This window comes from Dermochelys coriacea, chromosome 10, assembly GCF_009764565.3.
Source record: "Dermochelys coriacea isolate rDerCor1 chromosome 10, rDerCor1.pri.v4, whole genome shotgun sequence".
Taxonomy (NCBI): Eukaryota; Metazoa; Chordata; order Testudines; family Dermochelyidae; genus Dermochelys; species Dermochelys coriacea.
Genome location: NC_050077.1, coordinates 17,584,333 through 17,607,349, shown reverse-complemented (window position 1 = coordinate 17,607,349; position 23,017 = coordinate 17,584,333). Strand labels below are relative to the sequence as shown.

At 39.7% G+C, this 23,017-nt stretch overlaps 1 protein-coding gene across 5 annotated transcripts in view; it reads left to right on the top strand.

Annotated features, from left to right (window-relative positions):
• Nucleotides 1-23,017, top strand: part of IQCK (IQ motif containing K) — a 91,241-nt gene that overhangs the window by 51,048 nt on the left and 17,176 nt on the right. For 4 of the 5 annotated variants that reach the window (XM_038419897.2, XM_038419899.2, XM_043493998.1 and 1 more), the window contains one exon: nt 13,045-13,156. In XM_038419897.2, the coding sequence (XP_038275825.1) occupies nt 13,045-13,156 (112 nt within the window). Of the gene's footprint in view, nt 1-13,044; nt 13,157-14,816; nt 16,075-23,017 lie in introns of those variants that run through there. The other variant, XM_038419898.2, reaches the window with a different exon arrangement.

Here is a 23,017-nt window from a genome sequence, read left to right as displayed (position 1 = left end):
AACCTTTTTGAAAAACTCTAGCATGTCCATGCTTTGGAGCAGCATTTGAAATTTGGCAGAGTGGAGGCCTTTGTATCAAAAATGTGCTCTTTGCTGTCCTCATAAAAATCTGCCCAAATATGGCCAAGCCAAATTTAGTCTTTGAAAAATCATAATTTGCACATGATTATCTACAGAGACTCTGTAGATTTTAGCATCTAATGTCCCTGAAGATTCTGTCTGCACAGGGCATGCACCAGCCCAGGACTGAGCAGCACCTGGAATTGTATCTCTGCAGGCTGTGTCAGGTCTGGGTCCAGGCACCTGACCTGAGACAGGGAGCCTGTCTCTCCTGTGCTCTGAATGACCACCGTGCTGGGCCCAGATAGCGTGAAGGAGGAAGCTGCCTGATTCAAAAGCAGAGGGGACAAGAGCTAAACCTACAGTGGGGCCTGGGAGGGAGTGGACAAGGGCAAGGAGCCTGGAGTGGAGGGAGATATGGAAACTGGGACTGGGAGTTGGGGTAGGTGAGACTGAGACTGGCTGGTCCAGGAGATTAGCACTGGGAGTCAGTTGGCTTGGGGAATATGCTGGACAGTGGGGTGGCTGTAGGCTCTGATGCAGGAGAGAGAGATGGATCAGATGAGGAGCCAGGAGGGGATGGCAGAAACTTAGACGAGCTGGGCAAGGAGCTTGGAGAGAAGGATTTCGAGGTCTGGGAAAGAACTGTGAATGTCTAGGCAATGAAGCTGGGCTTGGGAGTCTGGGGGAGAGTGGGATGTGGATAGGGAGTCCAGAGGGATCAGACTAGGACTTGCTGGACATGGAAAATGGAGTGAGAAGCCTGAGGAGTGGAAACTGGGACTAGCTGGGTGAGGAGAATGGAACTGCATAAGGATCCAGAGGTGAGAAAATGACAGGAGTGGGATAGACACATGTTGGAAGGAATGGGGCAGACTAGGCCATACTTAAGGGGGAATAGGCAGAAGAGTCCGTGCCTACTAGAGCACTCTCCTCTCCAGAGCCTGGAATGGAGCCCAAGCCTTCTGAGTCTCACCATTTGTCTATTATCAATAAGTATTTGTGAAATAGATTGGCAAAATATCCCATCCCCCTCTATTGCTGGTCCCTACTGAGGATGACAATCTGCTATCACTAACTCCATTAGCTCACGTAGCAGAGATCAGTATGAAGGATCTAAAGCCTCCAACCTTGCTAATGACCCAGGTGGATGTCACATGATGGAATTTCTGTTTTTTCAATTTGTTTTTTAAAAAACCTAGGAAATCACACACAAAAAAACTATGTTAAAAGGTTGTTATTAAGGTTGTAAAATCAAGCACTCAAAAGTTAGGAAATGCCGGAATTAATGTTGTCTGTGCAACCTTAGTTCAACCGTTTTGTATATATGTATTACGTTACAATCTTTAATTGCATACTATTTTTTCTACAGGACCCCTGCCTCATTCATTGCCAAAACACATTATAATACCCACTGACTTCAATGATGGCCTGCAAAACTCCCATTGACTTCAGTGGGGCTAGTCTGTCACCATGAGTTTTAATGCCCTTTCAGTAGCTGAAAAATTTCCTCCGGACTAACCACCAAGGTTGGTTCATGGATCAGCAAAAAAGGCCTCATACTCATGGCACAATCAGTGGCCTCTTCCACCTGCACACTATACTAGACCCAAAGTAAAGCACCTCAGCCAGGCAGGATAGGGAAGAGACCTCTAATGACTCAGGAATCCAGATGTCCTGTTATGCCATTTGTAGCTTCATCAACGCATCACAGGTTCAGCCCACTTTGATCAAAAGAATTAACATAAATGTTAGCAAATATGTAAATTAATCTGTAGCATTTTCCAAATATTTTGAATAGTGCTTCATAGGTCGCTCCAGTTTACATCCAGCATTCCTCCTGACTGCTATTCCATGTGATAATGTACTTTAAGGAAGTGATACTGAAGTTTCTTTATTTAAATTTAAAAATAAAATAAGGGATGAGAAAGCAATATAACCATGACATAACAAATTATTTTATTTATCATGAGTGAGGTTTCTTTTTGGAAGGTGTGAATAACCTCTAGACTTTGAACCTACTTTGCTTCACTGCACAGGGAGTTAGACTTCTGTTTCTGTAAATATAGCGTGTTTTCTAAATAACAATGAATATAGAAACTCTCTGTGCTGCTTATAAACGGACTTCAGTATGTGAAGAATCTTGTATGAACATGAGCATGGGAGCATGCTCTGAATATTTATTCTTGATTAATAGAGTCCTGTGATGTTTTATGCTGTGTGTTTATTTGTTTTCCCTGATTTTCTTTTTTAACCTATCTGACTTTAATTCCCACAGTAACATTAATTAGCACTGACAATACCACTGCAGGCATCCTCACAGTAAAATATTGCATAGCCAATCATTATCCAATAACATTTGTATGTTGGATTAACACCACAAGGTTGCTCAGATACCTTGTGTTTGGGGGCAAAGGTTCTGAAAGGCAATGTCTTTGCCCTCTACATTAACATTTAATTTAAAAGAGTATTGTTTGTAGAGCTAAATCTGTTAGAAAAGAAAAGCAGAGTCCTAAAGAACAGTCAATTGCAATGATTAACTCTGACTATCAAACTGTGAAATATTTTTGTTTGTTTGTTGAGTGCAGGGGGAAGAGTTTTGTTGTTTAAGAGTTATAAAATGAAATTAGAGACAAGATGGGTGATGTAATATCTTTTATTGGATGAACTTTTCTGTTGGTGAGGGAGACAAGCTTTCAAGCTAACACAGGGCTAGCTGTTAATAACAAGCTACAGTACAGTCAATCTAGGGTGATGTATTTTTATGTATGCTGGTAAATAAAGAGAATGTTAAACTTAAATGAGAATCACTCATCCTCTATAAGGAAAATGGATACAAAATATCATGGGAGATTGTTAATCTAAAATTTCAAAAGACAGGAACTTTTAAAACTAGTTGATATATGTCAGCATTGATTTACTCTGTCCATAACAGTTTCTTTGTAAAGGCTTCCTCCCACCCAAGGATATTTTTAGAACATTGTTTGGAAAACTCATTTTTATTTCAACAGGATACAAAAAGGTTTTATCAAGTAGTGATTTTAAACTTTTCATATAGACATTGTTCACTGAACTTAATTATATAATTCATACAATCTGTAATTCTAAAACACCCTATTATTACACTGGACACCTTCTGGTAATATTGACTATAAATACAAAGATGTGCCCTAATATATCAGATCATACAGTGTACTGTAAAAAAGGAAGGTCATTACTTCCACTGAACTTCTCAGTTTACGTTTTCAAGGACATGAAATCACACACCACACACATTGAAGGGTAGAGGGGAAAATATTCTGGACACACTGTTTGATTTCTCAAGAAGTAAATAACTAAGAAATTTAATAAAATGAAAGATAGAAAGATAGCTCGTGTGTAACAATAACATTCCAGAATGTGAGGATATAAATTTGAATCCTTGTATTTCTTTATTTCTGAAGCTACATCATCTCATTTGGAAGAAACCACAGCAAGCCCTGTTATATTGTTTAAAAATTTTGTTTTGTGTACCTCTTCAGCTGTTCTTCAGGACATTCATTGTCAAACATACTGAGGCATATATCGATGTAGAGGGTGAAATTACCTCATTTGTAAAATTAACTGAGCTTTTCAAATCTATTCATGATGCTTCCCTTGTTTTTATCATCCATGCCTGAGTGAATATACACAACGTGAAAAACTCAGGCAGATCCACAGCAACGTGTCATCCAATAAAAAAAGTCTTTGCACCAAAAGCTGCAGAGCAGAATTTTAACACTGAAGCACAGGCTAGCAATAAGACATAAGGAACCACTGTGTTCAGCTAAACCTTGAGCCGATTACAGAAGAATGCGGTTGTTATATTGGAAGTTGTTAATGGCTTCCATCAAGTGAGTCTTTGATCCAAAGACAATCTCAGTTCTGGTTGTTATAAACACCCTGCTTTCAGGCTAAATGGAAGCTGAAGCTGTGTGCAGTGAGCAGGAAGCAAAAGAAGCTACTACCCAAGGCAAAGGGGTGTCTGGTGAGACCTCAGCAAAAACGAATCTAGGTAGATTTAAAGGGGTTTCCCTGACTGAAAGTCAGGGGCTAAGTATTGGATTTGCAGGCTGGGGAATCAAAGGCAGAAAAAGCCAGAAGAAAGTGAGAGAAGCAGTTGTGAGCATGATGCTGAGTGGAAGCAGAGACACAGAGCTTCTTGGGCACAGAAATCACTGGATAGGCAGGTTTGGGTATTTCTAAGGAAAGAAGCTTTTTGCGGTTGGATGTTGCTACGCTTGTTCAGGGAAACAATGCTTTGTGCATTCTTTGTAAATAAACAGGATTGCACTAAAGAAAGTACCTGATTCATATAATCAGTTTCTCCTCCTAACGGAAACAACCCTGCAAGTCCCCAAATATTGGCTAACCACTCAGGCCAAAGGGACAACATTATTATCATTTATTATTTATCTGTACTTGGTGCTTTACACAATGTAAAGATAAAATCTCATCCGCTTCCATGAAGAGGGCAAAAGTGTTTCATGATTTTGAAGTTGTATCTAGGAGAGAAGCCGGAACACCCAAGACCCAAGATCTATGGTAGCTCTTGCACAAGAATTCTTTCCTTTACCTTCAACATTCATCTTCCTTAGTGAACTTATGCAAACCCATCATGTTCCAAAGGAGTATCCTGAGATATGTTGAAAAAAGTTGCTTGGCAAATGTCAATTTCACTTATATTAGTTGAGAGAATGTAATTCCTTTCTCTTTCCATTTTAATTTCTGTAAAGTTTGGTCTTATCTGAGGCTTAAATACATTGGCTTAAATCTTCCTCTCCTGAACTAAAACCATGTGTGGATTCCTTCCTGGGGATAGTCTCTCTCTCTCTCCCCCTTTCCCCTTCTTTCACACACACACATGCATGAGCACATGCACTCTCGTGCCATAAGGCAGACAGGTATTCCTCCCTATGAACAATCCTGTGGGACCTGTTCCCAACCCCAGGACCACCTACACTGAACCCCTTTGCCATCACACAGGTTCTTGCCCCACCAGCTTCACCCATTTCCATGCACCTTAGTTATCTATGGTGCCCCTCATTTGAGTCTGAACCTGAAAGTTGCTGAGTGCCTTCTGTGATGCTGTATGGAATATGGGTGACCACTGATTTTATTAATACCAATATTATAAAATTGGAATGAATCATAGCAGATATTCCATGTGAGCTATCTGCAAAAATGTCACAATTTGCCAAGTATGATGATCTTGTGTATTTGTTTGCATCACCTTTGTATTATGAGTTATAGATATGTAGGGTATATCTGTATTTCAAACTTGTGCTGTGCATCTGGGTCACATCCCCAGGCAGATTGGCATCAGCACTGCCTAGCCTCTTTGATGGCCCTACATGGGTCATCAACTGTACAATGAACCCATTGAAAGGAACCAGGGAAGACACCTTATTAGTCAGCAAGGCATCTGGTATGGCTATGGACAGAGCATGCTGCTAAAATGCATGCAGCGTAGCTGCTGTTTGTCAACAGGAGAGAGCTCTCCTGCCAACAAAAAACATCCCCAATGAGTGGCGTTAACGTTGTTGGCAGGAGAATGCCAAGACCAGCACTTGTTGTCGACAAAACTTTTGTCTTCAGGGTGTGTGTGTGTGTTTAACACCTCAGTGACAAAAGTTTTGTCTTTCACTTGCCTGTATAGACAAAGCCTAAGGCTTCCATGTCATATTCTGGGCAGCTTTGATTTGGAACAAAGGAAGCACAGGCCGCATAGCAAAAGACTATAAAAGGCAGCTGGATCTTCTCCATTTTGTCTTCAGTCCTGCTTCTTGCCTCTGGAGGAACTTTTCTGCAAATGAAGCTCTGAACAAAGGACTCAATGACTCATCCAAGCTGTGGATGTGTTCCAGAGGTACTTTCAAGCCAGCAAACTCACCAGTACTGCTAAGAACCTGATATATGTACTTTGAAGTCTTTGTATGAATGTAACTGCTTTATTATTTAACAACTCTCTCCTTGTTCTTCCTTTTTTTCTTTATAATAAACCTTTTGTTTTAGACACTAAAGGATTGGCTGGAAGCGTGCTATTTTGGGTAAGATCCAGCCTAATATTGACCTGGCAATGTGGCTGGCCCTTTGCGGTTGAGAAGAACATTTTGTATTGTGAGCAGAGTTCTAAAATAACTTCTTACTGTACTGGACCTAGGTGCTGATTGGGAGCCAGAGAACTGGAATGCAACTGACTGTGTGATTTTTTTTTTTTTTTTTTTTGCTTCTTGATAACCAGTGTGGGGATCAGAAGCACAGTTTGTGACTTGTTGGGAGTTTAACTTCAGTGTTACCCACCAGTCTTGGGAGTATCTGCTCTCCTTTTTGCAGCCTGCCCTGACCTTGGCATTTCCAGTGAGGGCTACCCTGGGCACCCTATGTCACACCACTTACCAAGCTGCTGAGCACTCTCTAGGTCTGTGGAAGCTTAACTTTTTGAAGGTTCTGAGCACCTTCCTGTTGAAGTCAATGGACATTGAGGGCACTCAGCAGCCTGTGGGATCAAGCCCAGAAAGGGCTGAAAAAAAGAGTAAGATTTATCTTCATCTTATCTTTGGTCCAATGCTAGGAAGATGGGCCTTGAAGAGACAGGAGAGTCAGAGAGAAATGGGAAGAAAGAGAATTTTGTTGTCAATGTCATCCATGTCAAACATCCAGGGTGGAAGGACTAAGGAATTAGGATCTCACTCTTTTCTTTTTGAGCTTTCCCCTACATTTTGAAAGGATTTGTACAAAATGTGAGTGTCTGGAAGCATCTTTATCTTTCCCACATCTTTAGGGATTGTGTTGGTAAGTATATGGAACGTTCCTGTGGGGAGTGAAAGGAGCTGTTAGATGTGATAAATTAATGTATTTTCCAAAGTTACAAGAGGAGAAATACTAGGCTGGGGTAAGATGGCCAATTCTGGTTGCTCTGGTGTTAGGAGAAAAGTTTTGGAGTAAGGCCTGTTCAAATGGATATACTGAGGCTTGAAGTCCAAAAGGAAAAACAACAGTGCCCCATTTTTTTCTCTAGTTCTTCCAGGTAACATACTTTCACTTTCTGGTGAAAATACAGCAAGAGCCTCAAATAACATGAGGGTATTGAAACAGAAGAGATAATAGTCTCCTACAGAAGTAGGGTTGATTAACTTTCGGAGGAGGTGTGTCATTTTTATGGAAATATTCTTGGACACAGATATCCTGCATCCTCAGAGTTTTAGTCATTAGTTTTGGCTGGAGAATCCTGTTCTTAATGGTACTCAACTGGAACATGCTCCCCATGAGCAAAAGTAAAAGGAAGAGCACTGTGCCTTACACAGCACAATGGTAAGACTCAATTTTCCTCTTTGAAAGAAGAATTCCACTGTTTTAATATTCTCTGGTTTAATCTTCTTGATAAACATTCATAAACTGATGGGAGAAACAAAAAAACAAAACAGCCCTTTTTCCCTCCCCCCCAATCTTGCTTTCTTCTTATTTTCTTTTGTGTGCTGAAAAGCATGATCAGAGAGAGAAAGTTTAAAGGCTGGTTCCAAAGGTAGTTGAAGTAGTAGTGGGAATCTGAGATACTGCCAACAACTAATCCAGAAGTCTGAACCTTATCACAGATGGTTAAAGAAGATGCTGTGAGATCAAACAGCATATGAAAACCTACAGTATTCAAAGCATTAAGAACTGTAATATCACAAAATATAGCAATGAACATTGTATTACCATTTTTCTACTACTTCTTGTGTGGCTTGTTAAAATGAAGCCAAATAAAATACAAAATTGTTAATTAAAATATATAATTAATCATCATAAAAGATAGCTATAGTGGTCTACACCTTTGAATGCTGCTACCCTTTAGTCTGATCCTGAGTGAGGCTGACTTCAGTGGGAATAGAGAGCACCCTTCACCTTGAAAGATCAAGCTCTTACTGATGAAGCAAGATCAAGCAAACATGGTAGCTTATTTATGCCATAGGAGATGCAAGCATTATACATATGAAAAGTGAAATAAAGCTTAGTTCATGAATAAGAAGACACGAGGGAGCAATGAGTGGTTCTTCGACATACTGCTTAACAAATGTGGTTTGCATTGCAGTAGGTACTTAGAATCCCCAAACCCAGAAAATTTATTTAAAATATTTCTTTTTGAGACTTGTACTAAAAATAAGTATATTCAGTAAATCTATATTTTCATAAGAGAATGCCCTGTCCCTTTATTTTCCTGGGCACAAACCTGGGTTGAATTGTTAACATCTATTTTGGGAGGTTAGAAAGGATTAATTTAAAAATGTGTTTCAGTTATGACAGGCTTGTATGTAAGGATATTTTCATCAGGGACAAGTGTGACTGCTGGGAGGTGTTTAAGTAACCTAACCTCTGCCAAATATGCACATTAGTTAAATTTATCACCACTCAAGGCCTTATATAAGAGACAAGATCACAAAATGTTTAGCAATGTATAATTTTATAATTCATAGTATAGATTCATTAGAGCTAGGAAGGTCATGCTGGATGTATGTACTGGAATTCTTGTGTATCCTTCCAAGTAAGTGGTCTGAAGTGATTGGCTGAATGCATATTGTCTGCATTTCAAAAAAATTTGATAATGCACCATGCATTAGATTGGTCTCTGAAGTCAGAGAGCGTGGCATACAGGAGGAAACTGTTAACAGAGTAATGTTAATGATCTTGACTCCTCTGCTCATTTTTTGGCTTTGCCTTGGACCTTAAAAAGAAATCTTATGCACGTTTTGCTTGATGTAGCATTCTGCAAATGTACATGGATGAAAGCTCTTCTCATAAAAATATAAACTGTGTGAATTGTATTGGAAACAGCTTTTGCTTAAATTGGCATTTCTGACTCTCCAGCTGGTGACCACCATTTTCCTGAAAAGTGATGTCATTAGTGACACCAAAAATATTGGAACCTTGATCAGAAAGTGCAAAGCAATCTCTTCTGTGTAATTACTGTGATGTTGTAAATTTAAACTCAGCTGTTCAAATAAAAGTTGAGGGTGGCTTAGTATCTTAAGCCTTAGGTTTAACATACTTAGACTCCGTAGCACCATAGATTCAAAACCCAGTGGTGGTAGACCTATTCCATTATTCCTTTAATGTAGAATTGAGTTTTATACAATTTGTTTTATGTTGGTCTTCTGAAAGAGACATGAAAAACAGGTCCTGTCCATGCTGCATGGCCATTGTTCACCCCAGGACATATTTTAACGAGTAGATATTTCTCTAGTGTCTTTGATCAAAAATGGTCTTATCTCCCCCCATTATGCAGTGTGGTGTGCGCCAGTTTGCTTCTAACCCAGACCTGAATGCATTTCATTGTTGCTATGTGTAGAGATGACCAAAAAGTTACTGTATTGAGAGTATTAGATAAGGCAGGATTGTAGTATCATGTCTATAATTTGTAAAGTGTTTTGTGATTCCTTGGGATCAAAGGCATTATGTAAATATCAAATGTCATTATTTATTATGTATGTATTCTGATTGTTTAAACTAGAATTAAATCAGAATAGAAATGATTTACTTTTATCTCTAACGAGGTGTTCTTATACTTCTGCTGTCATCAGTGATGTCCCTTTTCACAAGATAGAGCCACCACCAAAAGGCTCAGAATAAATGATTGTGACCCAGGCAATCAATAGAATGTTTGCTGCATTTACAGCAAATGTGGATTCACTCTAAAAGGTTTGGGTTTTTTAAAAAAACCTGCACTCTGACTTCAAAACTGGTCTTGTTCAGTGCTTCACATCGTAGTGGTCTTCAGTGGGACAAAGACATGGATTCATCCCCATGCCTTGATTACTTGCAAACATATTTGCCTGTTGGCTGTTTTGCAGGTTATTGTCTGGTTAGAATTATATTGTGTTTATAAAGCAGAACTAATTTGCTGGTGTATTGCCAAAGATATATTAAAATAATTTGCTGAATTATTAAATAGTCGATATACTGTAGTTGGAATTGACTCTTAAATGTGTGAGATATTCCGTTTTACTCAGATATCTGAATGTGTCCTCTTCATAAGATGACCAAATCCTATCAGTCTAAGAACTGGAAATCTCAACGGTCATTCATAAAACATGACAACTCTCATATGGCAAATTAGCTCTTGTATAGCTGCTAAGTGATGAGAACTGAGATAACTGCAATGCTATAGAGTAATACTATTTTCTAAGTTTTATTGACCATATTCAGCACTTAATTACACCATATGCTACCCCTTGGGGCAAATTGTGCACCAACATACATTCTGTGCCCCTTCAGTGGGTTAGCACAAAGTGTAAGTGATTGCAGAGTTAGGCCCTATGGACTTTACTCTGCCTCTCAGGCTCTAGCCCATGTTGAGCGACACCATCTCAGGATGATTTCAGAGGCATTCTTGTGGAAGAGTGCCCCCATTGCCGCGCTCTTTCATAGGATGATGTGATGCAGCAAAATGTCCTCCTGCTCCTTTTCAACCTCATTTGCCAGTCTCACTCCAGAGCCCAGTGGGATGAACAGCGAGAATAGTTCCTGCACTTCTGATAGTCGCTTACAGGAGGCACAAAAGGAAGGGATCTTCTTGGGCACTCCCCCCCTCCTGTGCACCCACTTAGGAGCTGTAAGGACCTGCTTGATGGTTGGATTTTTCTCCATTAGCCATTAGAAACATTGTCTTTCTCCTTAATATGTAAAGATCAGTAGTGCACTCTTGACATTCTCCTAAACACATTTTGACATAGGTTCAGTTATAAATCGCTCACTTCACTTTTTCAACAAATTTTCAGTAAAGAATAGGTGCTGTTATTTCTTTGAGATAGAATAAGCCCTGTTCCTTTACCCTCCTGCAGGCCCTTCCCCCCAACCCTGGTACACATAGGAAGATTGATTCCATGCAACTAATTAATTGATACTCATTTAGTAGAACTTATATGTGCGAGCATCAGAGAGACACAATACATCTCTTTTCAGAGTGGTAGCTGTGTTAGTCTGTATCAGCAAAAGCAACGAGGAGTCCTTGTGGCACCTTAGAGACTAACAAATTTATTTGGGCATAAGTTTTCGTGGGCTAGAACCCACTTCATCAGATTCATACATCTCTTGTGAGTCTAGGAAACCATCCAGTGCATGGACTTGTCCTGTATAACCTACCTGTGGAGGAATAGCTGATGAGGTTCATAGAAATGATTTTTGTAACCATGAAAATACAGTTTTGGCTAGTAACATTAACACTATTTTTCTGATTTCAAGTGTTCATATTAAACATGTTAAAGTGTGACAAATGATGCAGAGCTAGTTTATTGGAGAAAAGATAATGTAGTATTGTACGAGATATATGATGTCAGGTCACTGAGTAAAATTCTTCTCTGTTCGCATTCATTTTGTAACCTTGCATTGCATTACTGCTCTATCATTGCACTGTCTACAATGTAACAAGTGGCCTTCTCTGAAATGGATTAAAAACTATTCCAGGGTTCCATCTATTGTAGATAGCTTTCTTGGTTTCAAGGCACAGGAAATATATTTTTGGTGGAAAGAATGCTTCTGCTAAATAACATTCATGGTCTCCCTTAAGAATTTTGAAACTAATGAAGATAGAGTCATGCTCTCAAAGTCTGTCATAAAAGAGGAAGAAGATTGAAATGTAACAGACCACCATCACATAAGTTAATATTAATTACAATATTATCTAAAATTAACTGTGAGGAGGCTTGCCGGGAACTGAATCTGTGGGTGCATTGGAAACATGAGGACACCACCATTGAGAGGGGAAACCAGGCTTGTTAATATTTGTTGTTAACAGCCATTATCTTTGTAGGACCATAAATTACAATGCAGTTTTTTGTACCTAGAGCTTATAAATAAAAAACAGAATCTGCGTTTTGATAACTATCATAATTCAGGTACCACATGGTATAGTTTCAGCTACACAGGAGAATCTGCTTAATTGTCATTGGCCATCCTGATAAACAGTTTCTGCTCCCATTGAAGTAAGTGGGGCTGTATCTAATACTTTGGATTTTCTGAAATTCTCCCAGAGTTTCTCTAGCATTGGTGCTAGGAACAGTGGGGAATGCTAGACTAGATCAGTTGAAGGCATGTTTACCACTAAACATGCTTTCAGCAGGTCAAGATGAGACAATGGTAAAAAACTGAGGTGGGTCCAACTGTAGTTCAGATCAATGGGAGCGGCACTACTACTAGACCAAGGGTTAGAGCATTTCAGAAAATTTTAAATGTAGACATGGCCTGGGAGTGTTGTCATTATCTTCAATGGGAGCAGGCCCTTCATATGGATGATTGACAAAGAATAGATGTCATGAATGCATTTCAATTACTCCAAATAATGGATTAATGGCATTCCTCTCTGTAAAAGTCTATTTAAATTGTAGGACTGGTGTTGTCTGCAAGCCTATTTGCAACCGTTAGTAGGTGGGAATTGGTTTGCTAGCATTAATTTCGTGCTGCATGGCTCTTTCTTTGCTTCATGTTCCTCTCCTGCGCTATTATGGCTGCTCAGAGGGTAGGTAAAGGCCTTAATGCTTTTAAGTACAGTGCTTAATTTTTTAAACAATTCAGGAAATATGTAACTATCTGCCATCACATAGCATTCAGAGGAGTCCCTGCTAGCCATAACTGGCATATGTTTTCAACAGGGTATGTCAATTATGTAGATTTTGCTTCTGTATAGACTGAATTTTTTAAGCCCTCGGGGCTAGATTGTGCTTTTACATCTGGTCCTGTATAATGAGCAGCCCAGGGAAAGAATTGTGCTTCAGAAAGTCAGTCTTTCTTATCTGCTTTTCTTGAAACCATATGTCATTGTGACTCACTCTACCCCTGTGTAATTCCATTGACTTTTGTAATTACTCCTGATTTCCATTTATAAGTTTCATTCTACTTTAGTTACATAGATTTGTTATAGTAAAACATTGATAATGCATTTAGGGAGGACACAGGTACATTTCTTACAAGAGCGTGTTTTTCCTTTCCTAGGTCCGCTGTGACACTGAGATACAAGAACTGCGGCAATGGCAAAAGCAATTGAGAGAGGACAAGAACATTATTAAAAGAGTGCAAGAGTTCTGGACTAAACAGGAAACCAAAGGTAGGTTGCCCAAACCAGGGATTAAAGACTTCGTAATTTAAATGTTAAACATTTTATATGCACTCAGATGTATGTAACACACTGATACACCAATCACAAAGGACAATCCAGGCAAGGCATAGGTTTTACTGAAGTACTTTACTGCTCCTTCAGAGTTCTTAGTTGTGTTTGTAACTTGAAATGCTAATGCAAAATACAGTACTGCGCTAGATCTTTAGCTGGTGTAACTTGTCATAGTTCCATTGGCTTCAATGAAGCTATGACAAGTTACACCAGCTGAGGATATGACCCAGTATCTCGTAGGGCCCATTGGATTCAGACTTCTCTACTAGATACCACCACATTTAAATACTGATATTGCTAGTGGGATTCTAACATGGTTTTCCTAAACTTGAGGACTTTTCTGTCTGAGAATCATTATACTGGTGTTATTCAAATTTTACCGTTTGTGCAGTGTAGTTATTTGTAGTAGAATTGGCAGGTACAGTTCTCAAGAACAGGAAAAAAAATTTCCAGGGAAATCATGTTAGAATGCCGCTGCTGCTAACTGTATAACCAACTGTTTGATCCTGCTGTGGACAGGACTTTACAGATAGGGTCAAAGTCTACCCTCCATCTGTCTTCATATGTGCAAGCACATTCATAGAAATTAGAGAGAGATTAGCTGGATCATGATCCCTGTGATCTAGTATAAAGTATAGATACTTTAGAACTGTTCATTTAGGATTCATCTACACAGCGCCATTGTAGAGCGCTCTAATGTGTTGTGCTATGACTATCCCATATCAACCCTGCTGGCGTGAACTGAAAAAGACCTAGTTCGCATTAATGTAGTTCTGTTTGAAGCAGGACTACATCAGTGTGAACAAGGTACCTTTTCATTCATGCCAATAGGGTGTACATGGGGCAGTTAAAGTGCAACATGTTAGAGTGCTCTACAATTCACACCTCTGTAATCTGGACTGTAGTGACATGTAGACAAGCGATAGTGAAAAATTGAGTTGGGAGCCCTGAGTTTGTTGGTTAATTTAACTTTCCTCATTCCAATTCATGGAATACATGGAGTTCGTTTTAACGCAAAGCATGAACGAAATAGCCAGAAATTCTGAACACAAATTTCCCCTGATAAATTCAGGTAGCTATGTTGAAATGGAAATTTTTGAATAATCTGACCATTTCATAATTCATAATGTGGAAAAAAGTTCTGTTAGTTTCATTGTTTTATATTTAACTGTTCTTTTTAATTAAGTAGAGTTTATCATACTAATGTGTTTATATGAAAACATAATGAATTCTGGAATAAAAAGCTTGTTATTCTCAAACAGTATTCTGCATTAAATATGACATTTAAAAACATCTGAATTTAAAGAGCATTTAATAATATTATTACCTGTAGAACTTGGATTCTGCTGTAAATGATTAACCACATGCAGTTCCTACAATAACTGATATTGTCAAAGACCTTCTATAGCTATTTCTAATTCCAAAACTGTTCTGTTTTCCATAATACAACACATGCTATTCTATGAAGTTGTTTAATTATAAAGTAATCTGTGCTTTGTAATTGTAAGTGGAATTTATAACAGTCAGGTCATTAATTTAATGTGCTGCAATTATTTTTTCACTGATGTTTATTCTGCATCCAATTTTTGTCCCTTAGTCATGAGCTTACTATCCTAGATGGACAGCATGAAAATTCCTTTCATTTTCTTTCTTGTGCTTGCAACCTGTGCCCTGAGATGTTCACCTGTTTGTATCTTAATATCCTTCCATGGGAACTTTAGCTTGAGGATGAATACTTGTGAGAGGAAAATGTTCCTCAGAACATTGTCTTCTAAGAAGGCCAGCTCCATTCTCAGCTGTAAATGTCAATTACTAATGATTATCATTGTGACCATTGTGGTTGCAATATCATTGTCAGAAGCCCTTTGGTTCCAACTTTGCACAGTTTATTTTCCTAATATTTTCTTTGCAGAATGCCCATAGTGTACTATGCATTCAGGCTCTAATCATGCAGGCTTTTCCCATGTGCTGGACCTCTGCACTTGGGTAGAACTCCACTGATTTCAGTTGGGCTTTATGTGGGCTCCTCTATGGGATTTGTTGCTGGCTTAATGCCTTTGTCATTTTTGTAATGATGCTGAATATAAAAAAGTGATTGCATATATTGAAGAGTTCCTCATGTAACCATATCTTAGATTTCTTAACCCCCCTCCTCCCCCCGCCCCACACTTGGAAGACTATTAAGTGTGTAATTGAGCTGCTTAGTTTTTCTAAAAATGTGTGAATATATAGGATTGCTTCCTATTTTTAACTACATATGTGCATGCATTGCATGGTAGTTTTGAAAAGATACAGTCAAGGTGACATTGTAATTATATTTTTGTAGTGAAGCATTCTGATAATGTATGTTAAACACCTGCTAGAACTGCAGTCAGAACTCGAGCAGACTACCAATAAAAGGCAATCAAAGGGTACCAAATGATTTTTTCCACTAGATTTATTTTAACACATACATAGTTATATGCATACAGTATGGATGTGTGTATAAATATCTTATTAAATAGTGCCATTGTAATTAGATTTCATCTTCCTCTCTCTTCAGTATTCCTGGTGAAAACAGGAACATATGAACTCATTTTATGCAACAACCATGCAGCCAACTCCACCCCAGGGTTCTGGGTGAGGGTATTTTCAGCTGTTGTATTGGATTTGTGGCATAAAACAGACTTTCTCACATTACACTGAGTCAAACTCTTCTAGGACAGATACAGTGTTAAATTGCACCCATCCATCCATTTGTTCATTTGTTTGTCAATTCATTCACTCTGAATGATATATTTTAAAACCTTGATAAGAATTGTTCAAAAAAAAATTGAACAAAGTCCAGCCTGCAGAAGGTTGGTAGCATATTATTTACTTCAACAAAATGTGCTAATTTGTAAACTCACTTTGCAGCTAGAAGCTGTATTTTTTATTTGGTGATAATCATCCTATCATATGATTTTATCAGGACACATGCACCCAGGATATATATAGCATGTGCTTAAGTCCCATTGACTTCAAGACAGAACTTCAGTGGAACTTAAATGATGCATAGCTTTTCTGTCACCCCACTGTATAGGGGGCAAATTTCAGATTTTATGAATGAGACTCTATTTTTAACATTGAGGAAAATGTAATTATAATGATTATAATGTAGCTGGATATTTCAGGACTTGGTGCTGGTGTCTCTTCCTCCAGTTGTCCATCACACTCATTCCTATCATGTATTCATTAATAAAACACGTATATTGGAATATATTTTCATTATAGTACTCGAAGAGCTAAATTCACAGCACTTGTTAGCATCAAGAATTTTCACTGACTATGTGCATCAAATAGTAGCAGGTAGCGTTGGGTAAATTTTTAACTGGATAGTTTAGGAGACAGGCTCACAACTATAATTAACAAAAACTATGATGAATGGCAGCCACTGCAGCAGTTCTAGACATCTACATGAAGTTCTAGACATCTACATCTACATGATTGTAAACACCACCACCAGTAGGTTGCATTTGACAATGAAAGGCAGGTTTGAGTCTGAGATCAGTCAATAGAGTTCACTGTTTTTTCTTCCACAATATAAGTAGAATTTTTTGAGGACACCAGGATGGAAATCACAGAGGCTGTGAAGCACCAATTAAGGATGAATTGGATGCATACAACTCAGTAAAAAAAACCTTGAAAATTAGAGCCATCATAACAACTAATCATTCTTTCAATGGAATTTTCCAAAATATTTCTGATATGAATTCTTTCAAATCTTCCCATGTTATGTCAAGGACTGCTCCGGATCTAAAGATGAGTGTGTATGTGGGGGTATATATACATACTATTGTGTTGTTATTGGATATGAGGTATCATGAGCTGCTACATTCAACAAGAAAAAGGCATGGTACTCTACATATAGGACATGTTGAGAGCAGAAGTGGAGTTTGCATCATTGAAGTTACACATTTCAATATCACTACTGGGTCCAGGGTAGTTCTGTGATCTCTTGTGATGAAGTCTTCAGTCATGTCAAATTATGCCAATTTATTATACAGGCTGTACAGATTCACCATATATGAGTTAATATTTTACTGCAGTCTTACACAGAAAGGTCAGGGTTTTGTTTGCCAGCCTACACAGCCGCCTCAAGGATATTTTGTAGCTGTGCATGCGCACACTTCATTTTGCAGTGTAAAATAACACAGTGCATCAGGAAAATTTACATTTGTATATATAATATGCATGTGTATCTGTGCAATAGTGCAGTAGGGTTCTTGTTTTAATAGCTGAAGGGAAGGGGATTAGATGAAACGTTCAATAACTGTATACATAAAAACTAAAAAATAAATCCATCACAGATACATTCTCCTCTTCCAACAAACTTAGCTGGGATATAAGGAAAACTTTGGTAAAACCTGCTTCCATTTTCTTCTAGCACCTGTGGAATTCCATAGACTATTAGTCATGGTTTTCAAATGGTTCAGTTTTTATCTGCTTTTTTTGCACATCTGTATTTTTGAAGAACACAAATATGGATCATTCTGGAATATCTGAGAACTGTGGCTCCAAAAATGCCATTAGAATCTATAAGCAACCCCCATAATGTGATGTATTTCAAATGTTGTCTCTCAGTAAATTCCCCTGTATTATAGATTAACAAAATATAGGGCCAACTTCTGCCCTCAATAACACCCGTGTAATTCCATTTATGTCAATTGCCCAGAATTTGCATTTCTGAAGGGAACATTAGAATTTGATCCAGCATGTTTGCTAATCCATTTTAAATGACTTAAGCTGAGTGTTTGTGTTCTGGGCACATTTTTCAGTGTGTTAGCATTTATATTATCTCATCAAAGCATGGAAGCTTTTTATATGGCTAACTCCCATGGATATCAATGAGAGTTATACATATATGTCTCCTGCTTATTGATGGAAAAACAAGCCTCTAAATTAGGGTCATACTAGTCAGAGAGAGAAAACAGCTATTCAATTTATCAAGACCATCCTACTACATATTTATGATATTGTCCCCTGAAACAGGACATATTTGATATTAAACTGATACTACACTTAGGGGCTTGTCTACACATTGTTACTCCTGAGGGAATTCTGTGCCAAAAAATTAAAAATTATGTGCACAATATTTTAAAATTCTGCAAATTTTATTTGTCAATAAATAAATGTGACTCCAGCATGGCAGTGGGGAGCACAGGCCACTGGCTGCATTGAGGTGGGAGATCACCCTTAAGCTCCCACCTCCCCCGGTACAGGGACTTGGCAGTGAGGCTGCACAGTCTCGACCCTGACACAGTGCAAGGGCTGGGCCTGCCCCAGAAACTACCCCAGAAACACCCTGCTTCTCTGTGCCAGGTGCGCCAGGTGCGCCAGGTGTGGGTGGGCAGGCTCAGCCTGGCATGATCCAAGTGTGGAGGGGCTAAGTGTCGGGGGATCCAGGTGTGGGGTGAGAGGTTTTTGTGTGGTGCAATCTGGGTGCAAGCGGCTCAGTGGGAGATCTGGATGCACAGGGGCTCATTGGGGGGTTTGAGGTGCAGGGGCAATGGGACTCTGCAGGGGGTCCAGGTGAAGGTGGTTGGGGCTCAGTGGGCAGGGGGTCTGGGGAGATGGGGTTCGGCAGACGGGGGGGTCTGAGTGTGGGAGGCTTAGTGGAGGGGTTCAGGTATTGGAGGGTAGACCATGTCAGTGTGAGGGTTCAATGGGCCTGCTTAATGGGGGAGCCCCAGCTGCTGCCAAGGGGATGCCGCATACTGGGCTCCCCCTTTCCCCCATGATTCCCCTATCCCCTTTTCTTCCCCGTCTCATCTGCCTCCCTCACTGCCCCATGCCCCATTCCCTCACTCCAGGGCTTCTGGAACAATTTTTATAGTGGGGGTGATGAGAGCCATTGAACCAAATGGTAAACCCTGTATATAATGGAAACCTCCTCAAGCCAGGAGTTGTGGAAGCACTCCCTTTCCCCCCGCATCCCTAGTTCCAGCACCTATACCTCACTCCCACATTCCCCTCCCCCTGCCCTATTCCACCCCCCTTCCTTCCCCACTGCCTCATCCCCCCCAGCACCTCATCCCCCTTTCCCTCATTTCCCCCACTGCCCCTTACCCAACCCCACTGTGGGCACTCACTGTTGCACAGAAAACAGGAAGGCTCCCAGCACACAGAAGGGGGGCATGATAGGACCCAGGAGGAGGCATACAGCTGCAGAGTAAGCAAAGCTGAGATGCAGCGTCCTTCAGCTGGGCAACTCTGCACTTGCAGAAATGGAGGGGTGGGGGGGGTTGTGGAACGTAATCCCGTGTGCCTCCCATGCATCACCTCTATTGGGGAGGAAATCCCACCAAAAAACTTCGCCCATGGTTGTTCCTGGACCACCCCCTCCCCAACACGACTTCCCTGCCCTTTTCCAGCAGGAGAGCACAGGAATTCTGTCCGGGGAGGGTGTTTTCTGCATACAGTCCCGCAGAATTCCCCCAGGAGTAAAACACACAGCACTGCAATGGCACAGCTGCACCGATGCAGCTGTGCCAGTATAGCGCTTAGTGAAGACACTACCTACACCGACAGGAGAGCTTCTCCACTTCCCCAAGAGGTGGTAGCTAGGTAGACAGGAGGAGCCCTCCCGCCAACATAGCACTGTCTACGCCAGTGATGTGGTGAGTATAACTGCATTGCTCAGGGTGTGGCTTTTCCACTTACCTGAGTGACATAGTTATACCAACATAAGTCTGTAGTGTAGACAAAGCCTTAATCTTTCAAAGTTAATATACTGTAAAGATAAAAAGAGAAGGCTGGTATGTCAGTATCACAGCATGCTACCATGTAACATACTTCTTTGCTTCCTAGGCCAGTGGGGACTGAGAATACGGCAAAAAGTGTGTGATCAGCCCCTGGGGAGGAAACTTTATGGTTCTCTTGGGTGAGCCGTCTGTCAGTTAGGAGCTCTGGTATTAATGGGTACGTTCAGCTGTCCTTTTAGGTCACTGTGAAATGAGGCCTTTGGAAAGGGGAGAATCTTAAGAATCACAGACAACCTTGCATCCTCAGTCAGTTGAATAAGAGAAAACTTCCAACACTATTGAAAATGTTCTACGCAGCTGCCTTCCTAGCAATACATTGTGACAACATTGTTTTAGGACCACATTTTCAAAAGCAACCCATAAAATTGTGCCCATTATTTGTCACCTTTTGATTTTCATGCATATAAAAACATGGAGTTGTGAATGCAGCCTGTGTTTGCACAAGCAAAGAGCATAGCTATGTATCTACCCAGTTTATATGCACAACCATAGGATGCATGCAGAAGTCAGTGTCAGGCATGCAAAATCTTAGAGATGAAGAAGTAGAGATGAAAATTTCAGAGGCCAAGATGAGGACCCTTTGAAAATATCAACCTGAAGCAGGGGTACTGGAAGAATTTTTGTAGTAGAAGTGGTGAGAGCCATTGAACCAAATTGTAAAACCCTGTATATAATGGAAACCATTTCAAGCCAGGGGGTACAGCAGCACCTCTAGTTCCAGCACCCTATGACCTGAAGGGTTGTATACAATGAAAAGTAAGAGAAATGGACTGCGTGCTGTGGCGATTAGATTCAATCAAAGAGCTGCTTTCATCCTGAAGAAATGGAAACATTTCCGTTATCTATATTTAAACTAATTTGCGGTAGATATGGAGAGAAGATTTCCTTTGCACTCTGCCAATTTTTTCAGCAAGAAAAGTTTTCTCCTTTATCTCTTTTATTACCTTCACCCATCTGTCCACATATTGAATTCATTATATTTAGGTTAAGGAAATCACAGGCCACGTCGACACACAATAGTTGCACTGGTTTAACTAAAGCTGTGATTTTGCACTGATTTACTTAAACTGGTGCAACTTTGTGTGTGAACAGTCTTTTATCGATTGAAACTGGCTTACATCAGTTTAGCTTGTCCAGGTTACTTAATTGCACCTCCAAGTACTTAACAGGGCCAGTTAAACTAATATATCCGTGTCCATGCACAAAGGTGCACTGGTTTAACTAAATCATTGCAACATCACCACTTAGTTAAACCAGTGAACTTTGTGTGTAGACCAGGACACAGCATTTGTAGGAACAAAAACTTTGATAGCACAAATAAAGGATTACATTTCACAATAAGAATAAAACCTAACTTTAGTCTTCTATAACTACATTTAAATTCATAATAAATGTTTATTGCTACATTACAATATTCATTGAAATATTTTATTTTTAACCTTATTTATTTAGTGTTGCAAACTAATGAAAAAGAAAATAGCTTTTAAAACTGCAAGCTGTAGAATAGCTTTTAGAAAATGCTAACTCAGGCAGTAATGTGATTCGGTTGACACTACTAGAATGATCAGCATACCTTCCATCAAAATATCTGCCAAATAATCTGTAGTGTGAGCTAAAAATCAGTTTTGTTGTGTAGCATCTATCAGCACATGGAATATAAACTTGATTTCAGGAGTACCCATTGGACAAATATTTACATTTTTATGAAGCTATACTTATGTATTCTTGGCATCTGTCCCAATGAATGTATCAAAAAAGGAAGCACGAGTTATGAATTTAATCATTTGTATAATTTAACATAATTTAACATTTTAAAATGTGTTCTTATTTATTCTGTTTTCAAAGGAAATAGAGTTATGGAAATTAAAACAAGATTTCAGGGAAATCTTTTAAACCACATTAATGATTATTTGGCCAAACACTGAAGTTCTTTTTATTCAGTTCTTACTGGGGTAAAACTCCAGTGAGAGTTTGCCTGAATAAGGAAGGAGGCCTGGATCCATAAAGAGAATTAGGCATTGCAACACTGATTGGTGTTATACTTCTAGGCCCTAGAAAATCACTGGAACAACAATGAGACCCACAAAGCCTGGATTAAGCACTAGGCTCCGTATATAATGAATGAGGAGAGATAGGCACCTAACAATGGGATCCACAAAAGCCAGCGTGCTAGCCAATGAGAGATGCCAATGAAAGGGGTGTGTCCTAAGCCTCACCCCTCTCTCTGAGTTCGGGTCCTAAGGGTTTGTCTACAAGATTGGCCCAGCTGTGCCTCTGTAGCACTTGAGTGTGGACACTACCTACACCAGGGGTTCTCAAACTGGGGGTTAGGACCCCTTAGGGGGTCACGAGGTTATTACATGGGGGGTCATGAGCTGTCAGCCTCCACCCCAAACCTTGCTTTCCCTCCAGCATTTATAATGGTGTTAAGTATATAAAAAAGTGTTTTTAATTTATAAGGGGAGTCGCACTCAGAGGTTTGCTTTGTGAAAGAGGTCACCAGTATAAAAGTTTGAAAACCACTGACCTACACCAACAGGAGGGATTCCCCTGTCAGAATTCTTCTGTCAGCCTAGCACTGTCTACATGGGGACTTATGTCAGCTTAACTATGCTCTTCAGGGGTATGGATTTTTCACACCCCTGAGCGATGTAGTTATGATGACCTAATTACCCAGTGTAGATCAGGCTGCAGGGAGGTTCTTATCTACTTGCACTCTGCAGCTGGACCTCTTGCAATCCCCATTCCTGGAATCAGGTGGCTTAGGCACCTAAATAGTTCTTATAGGAAACGTTGGCAACAAGGAGTAGGTGACACCTCTCTTATAACTTCTAGCCCAGTGGTTAGAATACTTACTTGGGATATAGGTTTCAGAGTAGCAGCTGTGTTAGTCTGTATTTGCAAAAAAGAAAAGGAGTATTTGTGGCACCTTAGAGACTAACAACTTGTTACTCCTTCTCCACAAGTACTCCTTTTCTTTTTTACTTGGGATGTAGAAGACCCAGACTCAATTTTC